At 44.8% G+C, this 22623-nt stretch overlaps 1 protein-coding gene and 1 pseudogene across 50 annotated transcripts in view; both read right to left on the reverse strand.

Annotated features, from left to right (window-relative positions):
- Window positions 1–1370: 1370 nt before the first annotated feature.
- LOC103350375 (grancalcin pseudogene) lies at window positions 1371–5415 on the reverse strand (annotated as a pseudogene).
- Window positions 5416–7628: 2213 nt separating this feature from the next.
- The window catches only part of CLASP2 (cytoplasmic linker associated protein 2), a 209664-nt gene continuing 194669 nt past the window's right edge, over window positions 7629–22623 (reverse strand). For all 50 annotated transcript variants that reach the window (XM_051818590.2, XM_051818552.2, XM_051818553.2 and 47 more), the window contains 3 exons: window positions 18737–18943; window positions 12595–12711; window positions 7629–9365 (listed from right to left, as the gene is read on the reverse strand). In XM_051818590.2, coding sequence (XP_051674550.1) covers window positions 9279–9365; window positions 12595–12711; window positions 18737–18943 — 411 coding nt within the window. In that variant the 3' untranslated portion in view covers window positions 7629–9278. The remainder of the gene's footprint in view (window positions 9366–12594; window positions 12712–18736; window positions 18944–22623) is intronic.

Consider the following 22623-nt stretch of genomic DNA (forward strand, 5'->3'; position numbering starts at 1 on the left):
ATGAGAAAATCTATTCTACAATGCGTCAGTGAGAGGTGAGCTCTGGGCTGCTCACCTCTGTATTCCACGTCGGTGTGGAAAGCACATGGATTACCTTTAAACTGGGGCTAGGCACCACTGGAGACCTGCGTGTGGCGACTGCCGTGCTGTAGCGCGGGGTTCCTAAGCTGGGCATTACGGACACTTGGGGCTGGCCTGTGTACCACAGGCTGTCAGGCATCCGTGGCCTGCGCCCACTGCACTCACCCGAGTCGTGACAATCAAGGTCTCCGTATGTTGCCAATGTCCTGGAGCTGGCAAATTCACCCCCAGGGGAGAGCGGTGCTTCAGAAAGCTAGAGACGAAAAAGCCAGTGTCTTGCTTTAGTGCAGCAATGCAACTCTGATTCTAAATCTCTCCTCTGACCTAAGCTTGGACAGTTACACATACTGTAAATTTGGCTTCAGACTAAAACTACCAAAGCCAATCATCAAACCATATCTTTTTGTATAACAGATTTAGACTCTCTTATTAAGAGGGGGAATCCTGTCCTTTATGTGTTTGCTATTTTTTTTTTTAAGCAAAGGTCAATTATTTAATTTTTTAACTTTATAAAACAGTTAACATTACATTGAAACAGCAATCTGGTTTAAGATAACAAATTTAAATACTGACATTTCATTAAAATATGTCATTTCCAAAAAGAAAACAAATCTAGAGAAGATGCCATTTTGTTATCTATGTCTTCACTAATGAAATAGACTGCAAAGAGAAAAGCAATGTTTCAGTTTGTTTTCACAGAAATAAAACATATTAAAATATATATTGCAAAAAATAAAAAGGAAAAACAATGCCTTTGTTGTTACAATTCGCTATACAGTAAGATAAACTTTCAGAAACTATAATTTTCTTCTTCAAGGCAAATACACATAAGGTTCTGTTGTCTTATTAAGTCACCAAGGAACAAAGCCTATTATAAAGATGGCATAAAATCCAGGCATTACTTTCTAGCTGACCCTCAAACACCAAGGACTACAAACAAAATTTAAAAGTATAATCTGTTACCTTCATATAAGTATAAATTAGTCTTATCTAAGCTTTCATTATTTGGCAGTGTTTATAATATATCTTTTAAGTATATTTTTCTAGGTCTTTTGGTTAAAATTAAGACTAAGAAATGTTTTATTAGCAAATACCAATATTTTATAACACTATGCAGATTATCAAAGTGTTACATTTCCAAAAGTAATAATATCCCAAATTTAAAACAATTCTTTTTTTTTTTTAATTTATTTTTTACAGGCAGAGTGGACAGTGAATGAGAGACAGAGAGAAAGGTCTTCCTTTGCCGTTGGTTCACCCTCCAATGGCCACCGCGGCCAAAGCGCTGCAGCCTGCGCACCACACCGATCCGAAGCCAGGAGCCAGGTGCTTCTCCTGGTCTCCAATGTGGGTGCAGGGCCCAAGCACTTGGGCCATCCTCCACTGCACTCCCGGGCCACAGGAGAGAGCTGGATTGGAAGAGGGGCAACCAGGACAGAATCTGGCACCCCAACTGGGACTAGACCCAGTGTGCCAGCGCCGCAGGTGAAGGATTAGCCTATTGAGCCGCAGTGCCAGCCTGTTCTTTATTTTTTTGACAGGTAGAGTTATAGACAGTGAGAGAGAGAGAGACAGAGAGAAAGGTCTTTCTTCCATTGGTTCATCCCCCAAATGGCCGCTAAGGCCGGAACTGCGCAGATGCGAAGCCAGGAGCCAGGTGCTTCTCCTGGTCTCCCATGGGGTGCAGGGCCCAAGCACTTGGCCCATCCTCCACTGCCTTCCAGGACCACTGCAGAGAGCTGGACTGGAAGACGAGCAGCCGGGACTAGAACCGGCGCCCATAAGGGATGCCGGCACCGTAGGCAGAGTTAGATTAACCAAGTGAGCCAAGTCAGCCCTCCCCCCCAATTCTTTATTACTTTGCACCATATGCTAAAGTAAAAATAGATAGTAAAGGAAGACATTTAATAATAGGAACCCCAAAAACCCTAAAAGTTTCATTTAAAGTAGTCCAGTTCATTTCTTCAAAGCAAAAGAAGTCAGTATTTCTTTGACTTTCAAATTTTAGATATTCAGATTGCCATAGTGCCCTGCAAAAAATCATCATACACGAAATTCACAAATCCTTGTTGCAAGTGGTCTCTTCTCCTAAAGAAATCTGTCAAGGCACGAAGCTTCACACAACAAGAAACATAATCATCAAAGAAAATTCTGCCATTCTTACTGTAGCGTCTAACAATAGTATTTAACGTCTGAGGACTCAACCTATAACCCATAATAGCAATGGATTGACTCAACTCGTGATGCTCTACTGTGCCACTTCGGTCTCGATCAATAGTCATGAAGTTTTCCTTCCATGCAGTAAGAGCTGCCCAAAGCTCCTTGAATTCATTAAATCCCATTTTTCCTGTATAATCTCTATCCAACATGGCAATCATAATTCTGCATGTTTCCAAACTGAAGGGAGAATAAGCTCCACTAATTCCAGACTCTGTCAAACATCTCTGAAGTTCTTCAGCATCCACTTCACCATCCCCTCCTCCGTATCCTGGGTAGGCCATGACAAGCCGAGCAACCTTCAGCCCTCCTGTCTGCGTCCGCCCTCCTGAAAGAAAGGTACAGGTGCAGATACAGGTGCAGGCGCAGGTGACTCTATTTTTTTTTTTTTTTTTACAGGCAGAGTGGACAGTGAGAGAGAGAGACAGAGAGAAAGGTCTTCCTTTGCCGTTGGTTCACCCTCCAATGGCCGCCGCGGCCAGCACGCTGTGGCCAGCACACCGCACTGATTCGATGGCAGGAGCCAGGTGCTTCTCCTGGTCTCCCATGGGGTGCAGGGCCCAAGCACTTGGGCCATCCTCCACTGCACTCCCTGGCCACAGCAGAGAGCTGGCCTGGAAGAGGGGCAACCGGGACAGAATCCGGCGCCCCGACCGGGACTAGAACCTGGTGTGCTGGCGCCGCTAGGCGGAGGATTAGCCTAGTGAGCCGCGGCGCCGGCCCTATGTGTTTGCTATTAACACTGGATAAATCCAGGGATACCAAGGCATCAGAGAGCACCCTGGTCAGAACAGCTTGCAGGGAGCAGGACAGCCCTTCTGTAGCACTTCCACGTCCAAGGGCACAAGAATGCACCTCTCCAGTCACCAGACCCACGCTACGTAGTTACAGCACACAGGCTCCAGGGCTATCGGATAAAAGCAGGTGCTCAAATATTTAATAAGTGAACAACGGAAACCAGAACTAGGTTAGCAGCAGAGCCTGACGTGTTAAAGAGTTAAAGAGCCTCACTTCTCAAGTTTTGATTATGTAAGCCAGTGTTTGAGGCGTTAACTCCACTCACACAATTAGAGCAATTCAAAATTTATTATTTATTAGAGAGAGAGCCATACATTCCCTCTGACAGGCTGAGAAGCCGGGAATTCCAGCTCGACTCCCACACGGCTGCCAGGGACACAAGCATTTGAGCCATGGCTTCTGCATCCGCGTGTGCATTAGCAGGAAGCTGACGCAGAGGCGGGTAGCTGGGCTTCAACGCCTGGTGCTCTGGTACAAGACCAGAGGTCAGAGCACCCTGTTCACCTGTGCCAGTCGCCTGCTCCCTAATCACCAGGTTCTTCTGTTCAAGGCTTTGGTCATCCAGTTACTTCATTCAGAACTCATTTCTTGGAATATCCACTACTCTTTCTTGGGTCATTCTCCCACCAGTATCTCATGTTCCAGCCAAACCAAGCTGGGTAATGATGGCCAACTGGGGAGACACAAAGTGATCGGTTTAGTTTGAGAATGCAAGTTTCAGGGGCAGGCGCTGTGGCATAGCAGGTAAAGTCTGGAGCTGGCATCCCATATGGGCACTGGTTCGAGTTCCGGCTGCTCCACTTCTGATATAGCTCCCTGCTATGGCCTGGGAAAGCAGTAGAAGGTGGCCCAAGTGCTTGGGCCCCTGCACCTGCATGGGAGACCTGTAGGAAGCGCCTGGCTCCTGGCTTTGGATCAGCCCAGCTCCAGCTGTTGCAGCCATCTAGGGACTGAACCAGTGGATGGAAAATCTTTCTCTAAATCTTCCTTTCAAATAATGAATCTTTAAAAAAAGAAAATACACATTTCAAGTACATGCATTTGGCCTTACGTGTAAGGCACTGTTAGGACGCCCACAATGGGGTTGGCACTGTGGTGAGGCAGGTTAAGCCACCACCTGCAATGCCAGCGTCCCATATGGGTGCCAGCTTGAGTCCCAGCTGCTCCACTTCCCATCCAGCTCCCTGTTACTGCACCCGAGGAAGCGGCAGCAGACGGCCCAAGTCCTTGGGCTCCAGCCAACCATTCAAGAAACCCAGAAGCAGTTCCAGGCTCCTGGCTGCGGCCTGGTTCAGTTCTGGCTATTGCAGCCATTTGGGGAGTGAACCAGAGGACTGAAGATCTCTCTCACTCCTTCAAATAATCTTTAAAAAGAAAAAAAAAAAGGTGCACACACATCAGAATGCCAGGGTTTGGGTCCTGGTTCCACTTTCAATTCCAGCTTCCTCTAATGCACACCCTGGAAGGCAGCAAGTGATGGTTCATTGTTTCCTGCAATCCATGTGGGTGATCTGGACTGGGTTCCTGGCTTTCGGTTTCTTCTAGGGACTTGGGGAGTTAACCAACCAATAGTAATTCTGCTCCAGCTCTCTTCCATGGTAACATCTTAGGTGTATCCCTCCTCATTCACATCACTGTTAGTTTCTCTCACGCTCACCACTGGCCACACTACAGGATTCTGCTCCCTGAAGGCAGGTGTTGGGGTATCTCCTACACAGATGACTGCAGTTAAAGTTGAAATACTGAAGGTCTAGTACATATAAAGAAAAGAGATCCTGTTGTATTTCAGACCAGGAGTAGTTGAATCCCAGCCATTTAAGCAGCTAGTTTATTAGCAATTTCACATGAAAGCTATTTATAGTTGCCTAGTATGAAATAGCTGATTCGCTGAAGATGTAGTTCTAGCAATATTCAATGACTATCAACCACCCAGGACTACCCTGTATACATACGATGTTATACTGTGTTGCCACTGGAGATTGACTTCTAGAAGATTAAGGAAAAGATTAATATATCCAAAAGCATTAAATAACCCATGCAAGAACTGAAGTACTCAAAATGTTAGCTAATTAGAATCCTGTCACTCTTCTGGCTGATAACACTTAATGTTTCCTCACAATTTTTACTACTGAATCAAACTAATTACCTTAGTATTCCACACCATAGCACGACTACTTCAGGCGGTAATATTAGAAGTAATTTTTTCTTCAGTTTTTCATTATTTTCCCAAAATCCACAATAAACCTAACTTTTTACCTGATAGCTTTTATTTTTCACACTAGCTGAATTCCAGGCCTTTCTTTATACATAGCTGCAAAACAACAAAAAGAACTAAAACAAGCAGATGTGAAGATCAGACGCGAACCTGTCACATCGGAGCCAGTGTCAGGGTGCAGGCGGGTAAGCCGCCGCCTGCGATGTCGGCATCCCAAATCAGCAGCGGCTTGAGTCCTGGTGGCTCTGCGTCTGAGCCAGCTCTCGGCTAACCTGCCTGGGAAGCACGGGAAGACGGTTCACGTACTTGGGCCCATGCCACCCACGAGAGACGCAGATGCAGTTCTAGCTTCCTGGCTTTGGTCTGGCCAACCCCTGGCCATTGTGGCCATTTGGGAAGTGAACTAGTGGACAAAGAACTCTGTCTCTCCTTGTATAACTCTGCTTTTCAAATAAGTACACAAACCCTTTTTTTTTTTTAAACCACTTCTCACATACTATGGAGCAATATTCTAGTTCTCCAATACTTAAGACGTTATTCTGAGTAAACAACTCTAAGACAGTCAGTCTTTCCTGATAATAAAATTCCATTCTTTTTACTGTTAAGTCATACTATAGGGGCTGGCGCTGTGGCGTACAGGTTAAGCCTCTGCCTGTGGCAACAGCATCCCATACAGGCACCAGCTGCCCACTTCCAATCCAGTCCCCTGCTGATGTGCTGGGAAAGCAGCAGAGGATGGCCCAAGCGCTTGGGCCCCTGCACCCACATGGGAGACACTGAAGAAGCTCCTGGCGCCTGGGTTCCAATCCATCCAGCTCTGGTCATTACAGCCATTTAGGGAGTGAACCAGCGGATGGAAGACCTCTCTTTCTCTCTCTCTTCTCAAATAAATAAATCTTTATATAATATATACAATTATAATATATATAACATACAACTATAATTATATATAAATATATAAAATATAATTATATAATTATTAATATACATTTATATAATTATATATTATATGAATATATAATATATATTATACATATTATTTATATAATATATAAAAATATATAAATATATATAGCCTAGCGGTGCAGTCATTTTGATCTAAAGTGTGTTAGAATAACACAGGCAAGCACACAGCAGATTAACTCCACGTTGGAAGCTGAGCCGTGTCTTACTTGGAAAATGCCCACATTTTATTACAGATTTTGAAACTCAGAAGATACAGACATGCTTTGGTACCTGGAAGGACATGCTTTCAATTAGTTTTGAGCAATGCAGTGAATGATGACAATGCATTAGTTTGGGAGAGAAAAGTGAGAGGAAAAAATAGAAACAACAGTTTTGCAGTGTAATTCTTGAATGGCTGACACCGAAGTGCTTCTAGAATGAACAAGGTGAGGGATACTGCCCATGGTGAAATGAATAAGCAATAGCTTTATCATAGTCTTGTCAGCTGGAAATAGAGAACTTCAAACATCATCTGCAATGCTTACATAAGTTAGCTTTCACCTAGACACTTTATTTTATTTTATTTTTTTTATTTTTCACAGGCAGAGTGGACAGTGAGAGAGAGAGACAGAGAGAAAGGTCTTCCTTTTGCCGTTGGTTCACCCTCCAATGGCCGCCACGGCCGGCGCGTTGTGCTGATCCCAAGGCAGGAGCCAGGAGCCAGGTGCTTCTCCTGGTCTCCCATGGGGTGCAGGGCCCAAGCACTTGGGCCATCCTCCACTGCACTCCCTGGCCACAGCAGAGAGCTGGCCCGGAAGAGGGGCAACCGGGACAGAATCCGGCGCCCCGACCAGGACTAGAACCCGGTGTGCCGGTGCCGCAAGGTGGAGGATTAGCCCAGTGAGCCGCGGCGCCGGCCTTCACCTAGACACTTTAAACTGCACTTTTCTATTACGTCGTTCACCCACTTCTTGAGTGCCTGCTATTCAATGCCAGGTGCTTCATCCAGAGGTAGAATTATCATTCGGCTTAAGTCACTCTAGTGAACTGTCAACGGTAGTGAAAGCAGAACCTAAAGCAGAGGTTAAAATTAAACCATATTTTGATTTAAAATGAATGTAAAACACACCAGCGCTCATGGTGCGTAAGCAAGTGTTGAGTTTAAATGTTTATAATGTTTCGATGTTTAGAATGTCTTTTCTTCTTAAAGATAAGCTGTTACATGTACATATGTACACAGCATCTGTACACGCTGGACTGTGCGAATGTTTTCTCCCCAGACACACTGACAAAACTCACGGAACACCACTGCTACGAGGCCTTCTTCTAAAGTTACTACACAGGGAGACAGAAAAACAGCGGATACACATGGTTCACTTTTCAAGTAATGTTATGTACAGTTTTATTGCCAGTATATGCACAACAGTAAGCGTAGAACTATAAATACACAATGTAATTAACATTAGAAAATAAGACTGTCACAGGTAATGGGGAGAGGGCACAGAGAACTATTTGCTGCTGCTGCAACAGAAACCGGGCGGGGGGGGGGGGGGGGCTAGGACAAGTCAGCCATTCAGTACTCTCGTCTTAAATTCTTTACATACATTTCTACAAGTTAGACAAAGAAAGTACAGATCATTCTGTAACGATAGCAAATTGCTTCCCTAATAGCTATTTGCCTTTCCAGTCAAATTCACTTTATGTTAGGATTACAGAAAATAAAATAAAAGTCAAGATGAGAAACCATTAGCATCCTGGTTCCAAATGATCTAATTTGGCCTTTTACCAAAACTGGTAATTTTTGAAGTTCTGCTGCACATGAAAAGAACAGGTGTAGCAGAAGGTGATTAAAAAATTTGTTAAAAATTAACAGAAAATCACCTTGAAGTAGTTTTCCAAAAGACACTATAGGCAGCAGTTCAGTTAGAAGTATCAGCCCTGAAGAGGTAGAGAATTTGAGCGCATTATCTGAAGACAGCCTTGGCACCATCTTCTCTCTCATCAGGATCAACGTTTTCAAGTAAGACAATTTCACGGTCAAAGGAAACCAGGTTCCACCACTGAACAAAAAGGTGCTGGTCGACTCCCATGTCTCAACAATTAGTCTAGTACATGAGAAACAGAACACGGTCAAGGACACACACGCATTGATTTTTTTCTTGTCTGTTTCCATTATCAAGTTTATTCATAAGTGAATTTGATATTAATAAATACAAAAAAAGCATCATTCACAACAAAGATACAAACCAAAAACCCTGCAATGAAACCTTCTATTCTCATAAGTATCAAGAAAACAACAGGGGGATGATTTGGTGCAGCTTTCTTAAGGGATCATAGAAGGGACATGGTTTTAAATAAAGATGGCAAGATCAATAACAAACAAACAGTATCAGTTTTACAGAACTGGATGATTCTGTAACATTTCTCTCTGAGGTCTTAGTTTTCAAACTACAGATCACCCCGAAGAAGTGGCAACTAATGACATGTATCACCATCACACCGACAGAGGCCAGCTGAAGTTCAACTTAGTCCTGCATTGTTTCACATCATTTAAGTATTTCTAGCATAGGACATGATACAGAACAAAACTCAAAGTAGCAATAAAAATATTATTCTGCAGTGGAATAAAAGCAAAAAATGTTTTAGACTGTTAACTTTTAAAGCTTTAAGCATTCCTGTTTAACCAGCATTTAAAAAAAATTTATACAATCATAACACTGGCAAAGGTTAATGGGAAGACAAAGAAGTACAAACATGTGAAATGATGAATTAGGTTAAAAATTACTGTGTACTGATCAACTGATGTTAATACTGCTTCTTCATGAATCTGGAATAACTATCGTAAAAGTTACATGCAGACTGAGGATAGTCCTCTGTTACAGAAAGTACAAAACGAAACAAAACGAAAAACTAAAACTAGGAAACAATGGTTAAGCTCCAAAAGATGTGTTTGAGAATTCCCTTTCACTGGCGAGGGCAGTCTGTCCTTTTCGGGAGAGACCTGGTCACGTGATGCGCGTCACTAACTCTGTCCGGGAACGTCAGCAGTGGGGTCAGCTCCTCCAGAGCCCGTCTGTGCACGCTTGATGTAAAGATTCAGTAGCTTCATCTGCAGATGGAAGCCAGACACAGGTCACTGCAACAAGCCGCCCTGAGCGACGAAAAGACACTCCTAAAAAATCACACACACACACACACACACACACACACACACGAGCGCTCTGAAAGATTTAGGCAGGGGATGGGGGTGTTGTTGGCAATTAACAATTAGGAAAAAAATTTGTTCAATTTGTTCATGACTGCTTTATGTCTTTTCAAAAAGGTTGTAATAACAACATATAAAACGTGAAAGTAATATAAAGGAATTCATCATTAAAATAATAGGGACAAACATTTGAGCACGATGTGCTACACAACGTGTTAATGGTTTTGCACTCTCTGCTATGTCACTCCTAATGTCACAGGGTGGGTACCGAGCAGGCCAGGGCAGGAGTCCAGCTCCCAACATTTTAGCCCACAATGCCGCTGACACTCTGACAAAAATGCTTTGATTTCCCTGTGTCACTGTGCACTGTTTACCTACAAGATATTTTACTTTTCTCATCTTATACTTTTTTTTTTTTTTTTTTTTTTTGGACAGGCAGAGTAGACAGTGAGAGAGAGAGACAGAGAGAAAGGTCTTCCTTTTCTGTTGGTTCACACCCCAATGGCTACTGTGGCTGGCGCACTGCGCTGATCCGAAGGCAGGAGCCAGGTGCTTCTCCTGGTCTCCCATGCGGGTGCAGGGCCCAAGTACTTGGGCCATCTTCCAATGCCTTTCTGGGCCACAGCAGAGAGCTGGCCTGGAAGACGGGCAACCGGGACAGAATCTGGCGCCCTGACTGGGACTAGAACCCGGTGTGCCTGTGCCGCAGGCGGAGATTAGCCTATTGAGCTGAGGCGCCGGCCATCTTATACTATTTTAAAACATTTTTTTCTACCTACCTACTGCCTCCATATGTAACAGTATGACTGGCTATCCAGTATTCTGACCATTTAAATTAAGGTTTGCCTTTTTGAGGTTAACTCTTTTGTTGATAGGCAGATTTGTTTGTTTGTTTGTTTGACAGGCAGAGTGGACAGTGAGAGAGAGAGACAGAGAGAAAGGTCTTCCTTTGCTGTTGGTTCACCCTCCAATGGCCGCTGCGGCCGGCGCACTGCGCTGATCCAATGGCAGGAGCCAGGTGCTTCTCCTGGTCTCCCATGGGGTGCAGGGCCCAAGCACTTGGGCCATCTTCCACTGCACTCTGGGCCACAGCAGAGAGCTGGCCTGGAAGAGGGGCAACCGGGACAGAATCCGGCACCCCGACCGGGACTAGAACCCGGTGTGCCGGCGCCGCAAGGCGGAGGATTAGCTTAGTGAGCCGTGGCACCGGCCGATAGGCAGTTTTTAACCTGGTGTCAATGGGATTCAGGGGACCACTCTACCTTCTGCAACCACAGGTGAAGTGTTCTGTATATATTTTGGGGTGAGATTTTACCTAAATCTGAAGGTGAGGATACTTAATAGAAGATGTGTAGCTGAGCTCATTTTCATTTGTATGCATTTTATTCTGCCTTTTTGCTATTTTAAAAATAATTTGAATGCAGTAATGACAATCACAGAATTTTAGGACACTCTTTGAATGAAAGTGAGTTCCTCTGCTAACTGGTTCAAAGGCTGTCACTGAACAAGCATAGTTTATCTGCATTTCCGGAACAAATTACCAAGTGCTGGTAGTACCAATGAAACGAGGAGAACAATAATTTATTTTTTTAAGTTAAAATTTTAAAAAGATTTCATTTCATTTGAGAGAGAGAGGGAGGGAAGGAGGAAGGGAGAGACAGAGAGAGATGTATTGATCCTCCACCATCTGGTTCACTCCCCGATGCACACAACCCTATCAGGGCTGGGCCAGGTGAAGCAAGGAGCTTGGAATCCACCTGGGTCTCCCTGTGGAACCCAAGCACTTGAGCACCATCTGCGGCCTCCAGCAGGACGCTGGGTCAGAGAGGAGGAGCTGGACGTGAAAGCAGACTCCCCGTGGGTGTGCGCATCTGAAGGAGAACGTGGCCACTGTGCCACATGTGTGCCCCGATTTTGTTAGGTGTCAAGGGCTGATCAGAATTCTTATTTTAATATGCCAAGTCAAGGCTGTATTTGAATCTGGATCCTAATAATGAGAATAGAAAAGGAGGAGGATAAATATTTGATTATCAAATTTCTTAAGGAAAAATTATTTAAAAATGTTAAAGTATCCCATATTTTGCGAGATGTGATAATCCATGAATATATACAACAATTTATTCTTTTTAAAATAAACTTATGTTTTAATCTCCCATAAACTTTTTTTTAACATTTATTTATTTGAGAGGCTGAGTTACAAACAGAAGAGGGGGGTAAGGGGAGGGAGAGGGAGAGGGAAAGGAAGAGGGAGAGACAGACGGAGAGAGAGGTCTTTCATCCACTGGTTCACTCCCCAAATGGTTGCAATGGCTGAAGCTGGGCCCATCTGAAGCCAGGAGCCAGCAGCTTCTTCTGGGTCTCCCACATGAGCGAAGGGGCCCAAGCACTGGGGCCATCTGCTGCTGCTTTCCCAGGCACATTAGCAGGAAGCTGGATCAGAAGTGGAGCACCTGGGACTCAAACCAGTGCCCATATGGGATGCCAGTGCCACAGGTGGAGGCTTTACCTACTATGCCACAGCACCGGCCCCAACAATTTATTCTTAATTACACAGTCTTTGAGATGTGGCAGAGGGAAAAGAATGGTTGGTTATTACAAAAAACTAGACACCTGGGTGTTTTCTCTCACAGCCCTCTACTAATCACCTATCAAACTGCTGACTTCACCTCAGTGACAAATGTTAGAGTATAAACAGCTAAAATGCAAAATAGGAACAAGAGAGCAAGTTAGTTACTCAAAGCCTGAGTTACTGCGTTGAACAGGGAGCAGGTGTTTAGCCTAGTGGTTAAGATGCTGGCTGGGTACCCACATTAGAATACCTGGGTTTGATGCCTGACTCCAATTTCTAACTCCCGCTAATGTAGACTTTGGGAGGTAGTGGCAATGGCTCAAGTAATTGAGCTCCCGTCACCCATCTTGGAAGGATGGACTGTGTTCCAGGCTTTGGCCTTGGCTGTAGCACTGTGTGCATTTGCAGAGTCAACCAGCAGACAGGAACTCCCTGTTTGTCTCACTCTCAAACAGGTATGTTTTTTAAAAAAGCTGAACAACAAACTTACCTTTGACACAACACAGAACTAACATCTGGCATGTACGGTGGTCAGCACCCTGAGAACAAAGCCGCACGACTTACTTTACTGCCGGTGAGTTGACTGAGATGTGGTTTCAGTTCATCACCAATCACCGCATGAACAGCCACCAGGCAGAAGACACAAGCTTTCCGAACACTGCTCTCGGAGTTATCGTAACCCTAGAGAGAAGAGGCCATTGTTAGCGCTCTGTGATCTGAGAAATAACCTTCCAACAGACACACAGGATGCGACTTCCAGCGTACTCGGGGAGAAGGCTCTGCTGACCTGCTAACCTTGCAGCCTGCTCAGGCACAGCCGGCCCTGCCCCCTCATCTTCCCAGTGGTGCCCCGCTCTGCTGGTTCTGTTCATCAGACTTTTTTTTTTGACAGGCAGAGTTAGACAGTGAGAGAGAGAGATACAGAGAGAAAGGTCTTCCTTCTGTTGGTTCACTCCCCAAATGGCCGCTACAGGGTGCCAGCGCCGCAGGTGGAGGATTAGCCAAGTAAGCTGTGGCGCCGGCCCAGACTCTTTCTTAGCCCGGCAAGTTGTACACCTCTTCCTCACCCAGACTTCGCTTTGAAGGCTGGCAGCAGCTCCTCGCCATCTGATAGAACCTACATTCTTAGCTGTGGAAGTCCGGGGACTCCTGGAATGCAGGCCTAATTATGCTTCACACCGGTGCCACTCGGCCATTACTTTTTTTTTCCTTCTTAATTTTTATTTGACAGATAGCGTTAGACAATGAGAGAGAGAGAGAGACCGAGAGAAAGGTCTTCCTCTGGTCCACCCCCCAAATGGCTGCTATGGCTGGTGCTGCGCTGATCCAAAGCCAGGAGCCAGGTGCTTCTCCTGGTCTCCCATCGGGTGCAGGGCCCAAGCACTTGGGCCATCCTCCACTGCACTCCCTGGCCACAGCAGAGGGCTGGCCTGGAAGAGGGGCAACCGGGACAGAATCCGGCGCCCCGACCGGGACTAGAACCCGGGGTGCCGGCGCCGCAGGCGGAGGATTAGCCTAGTGAGCCGCGGCGCCGGCCCCAGTGGCATTTCATTGTTTTTGATGTGCATTTCCTCAATGACTAATAACACCAAGAAGATTTTTTCATGCTCTTATTGGCAGTTTGTATACCTTTGAAAAAATGTCTAATCAAATTCTTTGCTTATTTTAAAATTACATTGATGTGTTATAAGAGTTCTTTACATTTGTTCTGGATAGTGGGTTTTTATCAGACATATAATTTGTAAAATTTTCATCACATCCTTGATAATGTCCTGTGATTATAAATAAAAGTTGTTAATTTTGATGATGTCCGATGGTCGCCTTTTCCTTTTCTGTTGATGCTTTTGGTATCATATCTGCCAACCCAAGGTCATAAGGATTTATTGCTTTATTTTCTTCCAAGAACTTTACCGTTTTAGCTCCTATATTTAGGTGACTGATTCACTTAATTTTTGTGCCCAGTATGTGGATACTGAAGTTTCTCTGTTATCTCAGCAGTCAGCAAGCCTGAGAGATTTCCTTAAATGCTTGGAGCAAAAAACAAACAAACAAACAAAAATAAAACAAAAACAAAAACTCTCCAACTCTCTGCAGACTAACTATTGTATTGTTTCCCTTTGTCCCATCAAGCTGCACCAGGATAGTGGGTCATGATCCTAAAGGCTGGTGAGCAGGGGGAATGGTATGCAGTTAAATAACTTTCTTACTGAATTTAAGCAGCCTCTCTCTTTCATTAAGCACTCTCTTGGTTGTTGGACATTTTGATTAGGTCCTGGAGTTCTGAAAAAGTTGATTCTATCCATTTTTGCTTCTATCCAATTTTTACTTCAGTGAAGGGATCAATGCTAGGAGCTCCCAACTCTGCCATCATCTGTGAAATCATTCCTTGAGCTTACTTTTACATATGGTATAGGGTAGAGGTTCAATTTCATTCTTCTGCATGAAGCTATCCAGTCATCCCAGCACCAGGTTAAAACTACCATTATTTCCCCCTAAAAATTGTGATAATCAGCAAACTGTAAATGTGAAAGCTATTTTTGGAATCCATTCCAAGGATCTATAAGTCTATCCCTTTTTTTTTTTTAAAGATTTATTTATTTATTTGAAAGGCAGTTACAGAGAAGGAGAGAGAGAGAGAGAGAGAGAGAGAGAGAGAGAGAGAAAGAGAGAGAGAGATGTCTTCCATCCACTGGTTCACTCCCCAATTGGCTGCAATGGCCAGAGCTGCACTGATCTGAAGCCAGGAGCTAGGAGCTTCTTCCGGGTCTCCCACTTGGGTGCAGGGACCCAAGGACTTGGGCCATCTTCTACTGCTTTCCCAGGCCATAGCAGAGAGCTGGATTGGAAGTGGAGTAGCCAGGACTCAAACTGGTACCCATATGGGATGCTGGCACTGCAGGTGGGGGCTTTATCCGCTACACCACAGTGTCAGCCCCATAAGTCTATCGTTGAGTAGCACCACACTGTCTTCATTGCTAGCTTTGTAGTATATTTTGAAATTGGTCCTCCAATTTTGTTCTTCTTTTTCACACTGCTGAGACTTTACTAAAATTTCTAACACTTGTTAACCTCTTTTCCTTCATTAATGACACTTCTTTATGGAAAGAATTTGGTCATTTTTCTTGCAGAATTTCCTATATTCTGAGTTTGATCTGACATATCAGTAAGGTGCAACTGAACATGTTTCTCTATGCTTTGCTGCAGGATTCCCTCTTCTTGCTTTTTTAAAGATTTTAAAAAATATGGCTTTGCTGTAGTACTGCTATGATGTTCAGTTTACTCTCCCAAGGGTTTTTCCTAAATGAGGAGCTCTCTCTGCTCCAAGTGCTTCTGAGAGCCCTGAAGGTCCAGGCCATCCCAGCGTGACCAGGCCTTTCGGCAGTAGCTCTGGACTTGCCGTTTCGTCTCAGCTACGCACACTGGGCCACCTCTTAGTATGAGGACCCCGCTCATGGGTGAGCGCTTGGGTGACTCTCTGGCTCCAGGGTCTTGACCAAGTAGCCTCTGATTTTTCTTTATATTTTCTCACCCTACTGAGACCCAAAGGGAGACCTGCTGCTGCTAACCACGTGCTCACGTTTCTGCAGTTCGCTGGGACACCTCTCTAATTTCACTGAGGATGTTTTCATCTGTTTTAAATGCAACTTTACTTGCTCAGTGAGGTAACTTTTGGTGAAAAATTTAGAAGGATGCAAAAATTCTACTGCCATTGCTTTCTTGCCTCTCATTGTTCTGGTCTTAATATGAACCTCTATCTCCTAATTTTAATAATTTACAGCAAGAGATTAAAACGTTACTGTTTAAATGTAATAGAGTTCTTGTGCTTTTCTAAAAATGTAACTATTTTAATATACATAATTTTACTTCTGTTTTTCACCATTTATTTCTCCTATGCATGTATACCTATTTGACTTCATATTTATTTACTTTCTAACACAAAGCAATTTTCAACAAGAAATGGTTAAGCTGAACTCTTTATTGCTAAACAGAACACAGCACCTTGTCCTTTAAAGAGTTCTATTAACTTGAACGTTTTCTAAGGGCCCTAGCAGGCATCTCAGGGGAGAAGTGGAGAAGCACGGTGGTTTTCATTGAGATCTCTTAGGGTAAAGAGAGCTGGGCTTTCTCATTGCTTATTCATATGACAGCTTGGTAAACGGTAAAGACTGAATGATACGCGGATCTCTTCCAAACACAGCTGTCTGAGATAGTTTCATTTCTGGAAAGCTGATCATGACGAAAACCTTCCTAGGTGTGTGACTTGCTCCAGTGTTATTTCGGCACGTGAGAAGGGCAACAGTCATCCTTGTACAGTCTTTCTTTCTTTTTATTTTTATTTTTTTGACAGGCAGAGTGGACAGTGAGAGAGAGAGACAGAGAGAAAGGTCTTCCTTCGCCGTTGGTTCACCCTCCAATGGCCGCCGCGGCTGGCACATCGCTGATCTGAAGCCAGGAGCCAGGTGCTTTTTCCTGGTCTCCCATGGGGTGCAGGGCCCAAGCACTTGGGCCATCCTCCACTGCACTCCCGGGCCACAGCAGAGAGCTGGCTTGGAAGATGGGCAACCAGGACAGAATCCGGCGCCCTGACTAGGACTAGAACCCAGTGTGCCGGCGCCGCAAGGCGGAGGATTAGCCTAGTGAGCCGCGGCGCCAGCCCCTTGTACGGTCTTTCATAACAAGTACCTGTACTGAGGCATGAGAGCTTCCTGCCCCAGCCATCCTCCTGTAGTGAGGTGATGTCCTGTGCTCAGTGCAGAGGTGTGACACACACATATCTAACTGTAATCTGAGCTGGTGCCAGCCTTCTCACTTTCTGCCCAATGCATCACACCGCACCTTTAGCCCGAGTGGCTCCACACCTCCCCGTGCAATTCCAGCCTGGTTTATGGCTTGCTCCTCCTGGGGGTCCTCCAGCCTCAGCAGGTGCCAGGAGTACAGGGGTAGAAGGTGGCACCAAGCAGGAACACGAGCACTGAAAACAAGTGCAGTGTGCAGATCCTGGGGCAGGGTGTGGAGCTGAGGGCTGCCATGGCTCACTGAGCACCCACACTCTCAGAAACTGTGCTACTGGCTTGCTGGCTTGCGATCTAGAATTCATGGGCTTTTCTGACACGTAAGATATGTTTTCCCAACAATCACGTACGCCGTAAGACTACACCAAGCTAACATCACAGAAGTAAGTTTTTAAGAATTCAAAGCCACAATAGCCCTTTATTAGTATCCTTAGATTGCAAACATTTATGCAGTACCCATTAAATGTACAGCACGTACTCATTAAACTTACTCTCCTCAGTACCAAAGCAAAGAGATTTGGATCTCCTCTCAGGACCTCACCATGGACTTCACAAAGGACATACACACAAAGAATCGGATGATTAATTCTCTTTAGGAGGGATTTTAATATATATATTATGATCTTAAAATTATGTTCTAGAATATTATTTATTCAATGGGGAAAATTCACAATATATAGTTAAGCTAATTAAAGCATGTTACAAAGTATAATCCCATTTTGTCAAATGGGGGCAGTGCTGTGTTGCAGCGGGTTAAACTGCTGCCTATAGAGCTGGCATCCAATATGGGTGCTGGTTCGTGTCCCTGCTGCTCCACTTCCGATCCAGCTCCCTGCTGATGTGCCTGGGAAAGCAGTGGAAGATGCCCAAGTGCTCGGAGCCCTGCCACCCAGGTGGGAGACCCAGATGAAGCTTCTGACTGTTGGCTTCAGCTTGGACCAGCCCTGGCTGTTGCAGCCACGAGGGGAGTTAACCGGCAGATGGAATAACTTTCTTTCTCTCTGCCTCTCCCTCTCTGTAACCCTGCCTTTCCAATAATCTTAAAAACATGGGTTCGTGTGGACAAAAACATATCACATCTGTGACTGTAAATCGGTATAACCACTCTGGAGAGCAATCTGGCAACATCTCAAAACTCCAGTTCTCGAAGTATATGAAGCTATTACAAGGAAGTTTGTTGCAATATTTAAGCTGCAATATTTCCTTAATTAAAAAAAAGAGGAAACAACCCAAATACTCATCAACAGATAAACAAACAAACTGTGTGGAACATACTTAAGTGGCATATCACTCAGTTAAAAACAAACTAGAATGAATGTACACAGGTACCACAAACGTTCATGGACAACGGAATTAAAAGATAAATCCCTTTTGGTGTAAAAATCTCTGAAGTCCATGCAGGTTTTGAAGTATCCTCATACATATGAGTACATCCCTAATTTCTCTCCTTGTTTTTGTGAAATTCTGATACCCGTGACAACACTGATGAACCCTGACGACACCACGCTAACTGAAATAGGCCAGACACAAACGGACAGACGCTGTATGATTCCACTTACCTGAGGAACCTAAAACAGGCAAAATTTAGAGACACAAAGGCAGAGGCTAATAAGGGGGTGGGACGTAGCAGGAGACTGGAAGTTAGTGCTTACGGGTACAGAATTTCAGTGTGGAACACTGACAGTTTCAGATATGGACAGCAGTGGTGGTTATACAACAGTGTGACGTCTGTTTAATGCCACTAAATTCTAACTTTCACACCAACCTGCCTGCACCCATACCCAGAGAGTTACGGAGTTTTTGTTGTGAAAATCAGAGAGAGCAGGAAGGCTTGCACATGCCATTAGGGATGCCCAGAAAGTGTCTAGCTAACTCCTGGCGTGTCTATTCATCCTTCCAAGCTTGTTGCTTACCTGTATTAGACCTGGCATAATTTCTGGCAAAAGTAGGTTAAGGGTTTCCCTGGACACTCTCTCTATCACTTTTGTCTGCATTTTGATTGCAGCCAGGTTGATTGGGTAATCTGCAGTTTGGATGATGGGACAAAGCACTTTGATGCACTGCTCCGGGCTAATGGAAGTGGCCAATACTGATGCAGCTTCCTCAGCAGATCTCACCACCTGAAACAAATGAAGTCAGGAAGCAATTTTTTAGATGTCACACTATGTCTTAGATGTATAAACTTCATGCAGCATTTACCGTGACATCTGGGATTTGCTTTGCAAGGACAGGCAAAATGCCCACAACAGTTGAAGCCAGTTGATGGATACATGGGGCTGTATTAAGTTCTCTCTCCCTTCTTTTGTGTTCTTTTGTTGTTCGCTACAGTCATTTTTCCTTTTTTAAAGTATTTTATTTATTTATTTATTTGAGAGGTAGAGTTACAGACAGTGAGACAGAGAGAGAAAGAGAGAAAGGTCTTCCTTCCGCTGGTTCACTCCCCAGATGGCTGCAATGGCCGGAGCTGTGCTGAACTGAAAACAAGAGCCAGGAGCCAGGAGATTCCTCCCAGTCTCCCACTTGAGTGTAGGGGCCCGAGCACTTGGGCCATCTTCTACTGCTTTCCCAGGCCACAGCAAAGAGCTGGACTGGAAAAGGAGCAGCCGGGACTAGAACCTGCGCCCATATGGGATGCCAGCACCACAGGCAGAGGATTAACCTACTGCACCATGGAGCCGGCCCCTGGCTACAGCCATTTTTAAAATCCAACCACGGCCCCACTATCCTGGGATGTACAGACTCTAAACCCAGACTGAGTTTTTAATGGAGTCCCCTGTATTGGGTTCCCTCTACTCCACAAGTCCCTGTTTTACAGGAATAGGAAATAACATTTCATTCAGGTGGTATCAAAAAGTTAACAAATTATCCTCTCCCCCTTTTCCATTTATTTATTTTTTTGGTCCACTGAAGCATTGCTATTTGTATGTATATGGGTGTTTCAAAAAATTTGTGGAAGGGCTGGCGCTGAGGCTCAATAGGCTAATCCTCCGCCTTGCGGTGCCGGCACACCGGGTTCTAGTCCCGGTCGGGGCACTGGATTCTGTCCCGGTTGCCCCTCTTCCAGGCCAGCTCTCTGCTGTGGCCCGGGAGTGCAGTGGAGGATGGCCCAGGTGCTTGGGCCCTGCACCCCATGGAAGACCAGGAGAAGCACCTGGCTCCTGCCTTCAGATCAGTGCGGTGTGCCGGTCGCAGCAGCCATTGGAGGGTGAACCAACTGTAAAGGAAGACCTTTCTCTCTGTCTCTCTCTCTCTCTCTCACTGTCCACTCTGCCTGTCAAAAAAAAAAAAAAAAAATTTGTGGAAGGAACCGGCACTGTGGCATAGTGAGTAAAGCCAACGCCTGCAGTGCTGGCATCCCACATGGGTGCTGGTTTGAGTCCTGGCTGCTCCATTTCCGACCCAGCTCTCTGCTATGGCCTGGGAAGGCAGTGGAAGATGACCCAAGTCCTTGGGCCTCTGCACTGTATGGGAGTCCTGGAAGAAGCTCCTGGCTCCTGGCTTCGGATCGGGGCAGCTCCGGCCATTGTGGCCATTCGGGGAGTGAACCAGCAAATGGAAGACACCCCCACCCCGATCCATAATTCTGCCTTTCAAATAAATACATCTTTTTAAAAAAAGCTTGTGGAGGGCCGGCGCTGTGGCTCACTAGGCTAATTCTCCGCCCGCAGCACTGGCACCCCGGGTTCTAGTCCCAGTCGGGGTGCCAGTTCTGTCCCGGATGCTCCTCTTCCAGTCCAGCTCTCTGCTGTGGTCAGGGAGGGCAGTGGAGGATGGCCCGAGTGCTTGGGCCCTGCACCCCATGGGAGACCAGGAGAAGTACCTGGCTCCTGCCATCGGATCAGCACGGTGCGCAGGCCGTAGCGGCCATTTGTGGGGTGAATCAACGGATAAAGGAAGACCTTTCTCTCTCTAACTCTGCCTGTCCAAACAGATAAACAAACAAAAGCTTGTGGAAAATGGAAGTAAAGCATTTATTTTGGTGTAAAATTTTCTGAAACCATGCAGTTCCAAAGTACCCTCATACGAAAGAGTATATCCCTAGAAAAAGGACCCCAGAATTCTCTCTGGTGTGTTTTTGTCTTGTTTCTTTGTGGCCCATGATACCAGCTGAGGACATCAATAAGAGGGGTCTTCAAAAAGTTAATGAAAAATGTGTATGAAAAACTCTAAGTGGATTTCATGTTTTTTCTATGAACTTTTTGAAGTTTTCTCATACAGTCAAATCAAACTGATAAAATGGGAGATTATTCTACCATTTTTCTACATCTTTACATCAGATCTGAGGCTGCTGTGATACAGTCACATCCAGTATGGATGCCAGTTCAAGTCCCGGCTGCTCCACTTCCAATCCAGCTCCCTACTAATGTGCCTGGGAAAGCAGTGGAAGATGGCCCAAGTGCTTAGGCCCAGCCCAGTCCCAGCCATTGTAGACATTTGGGGAGTGAACCAGTAGGAAGATCTTCCTACCTCTCTTAACTCTACTTTTCAAATAAATAAATAAATAAATCTTAAAAAAAAAAAAACCAAAAAAAACCCCCACACACCAAAACATTGTCACTGATCATTTTCACTTGTTTGGCCTGCCTGTGAGGTTCACAATTATGTGAGCTCTGTGATCATCAACAGTTTTAAATTTTCCAAAGTACCCATGTGTCACCACCAACGTTAGGCACCAGACAAAGCTTTGGAGCATGCAGTTCTCAGAACCTGGCATTGCTGACACTCTGGAGAGCAGCGTCATGGTGCCATGGGACAGTGGCACTGAGAGGCATCCCCTCTTTCACTCATAATGATCGTCTTTCCTTCTGCATTGGTTTTGGGGAGGGCAAAACACTGGTTTTGCAGTGAAAAGAAGTTATGGCTGTCATCCTACTAGAAGCAGTAGTCTCTAAAGTGGGTTATAAAATATTTAAAAGTAATTGCTTTTGATGTTAGTTTGGTAGTATTTTAACTTATAATCTCAGCTGGTAAAAAGGTGCTTTGAAAGCTATAGTGGAAAATATACTGGCAGTCAGAAGATTCAGGGCTAATATCAGCTGTAACACCTTAGGAATATCAATTGTATGTATTTTCTTTTTCTTTCTTTTTTTTTTTTAAGATTTATTTATTTGAAAAGCAGAGTCACAGAGAGAAAGAGAAAGAGAGAGGTCTTCCATCCACTGGTTCACTCCTCAAGCGGCCGCAATGGCTGAAGTTGGGCCAGTCCTAAGCCAGGAGCTCTTCTGGGCCTCCCATGTGGGTGCAGGGACCTGAGGACTTGGGCCGTTCACTGCGGCTCTCCCAGGCACATTAGCAGGGAGCTGCATAGGAAGTGGAGCAGCTGGGACTCCAACTGGTGCCCATAAGGGATTCTGGTGTCACAGGCAGCAGCTTTACCTGCTGTGCTACAGTGCCAGCCCCAATTCTATATTTTGAAAACAGGAATACAACAGGCCAACAGGAGTTATTCGGGCCAGAAGGTAGATAACCAATCAGCAAATATCAGACACTGTTTTTAAATCTTCAGTGAGATGCTACGAATGTGCCATTATTAAACCCTAACTGGATTAAAAAAAAAGAAAATTGCCTAAAAATCGAGATAGATTTAGATGTTATGATTTATTTTCCTATAAAATCTTTTAAAAAAGCAAGTCACGCTGACAGGTTCAATTTCTCTCTTTCAACAGACATTTTCATAGGCAATATATTAACATAAACGTCAGTGATTGCCTGTCTTCATTAGTTAGCAAAACAATCAAATTTTTACTGTGAAATGGAATGCAAAAGTATCAAGTAGAAAACTAAAAGTGAGGGGCCGGTG

The sequence above is a fragment of the Oryctolagus cuniculus genome, chromosome 4 (assembly GCF_964237555.1).
Source record: "Oryctolagus cuniculus chromosome 4, mOryCun1.1, whole genome shotgun sequence".
Lineage (NCBI taxonomy): Eukaryota > Metazoa > Chordata > Mammalia > Lagomorpha > Leporidae > Oryctolagus > Oryctolagus cuniculus.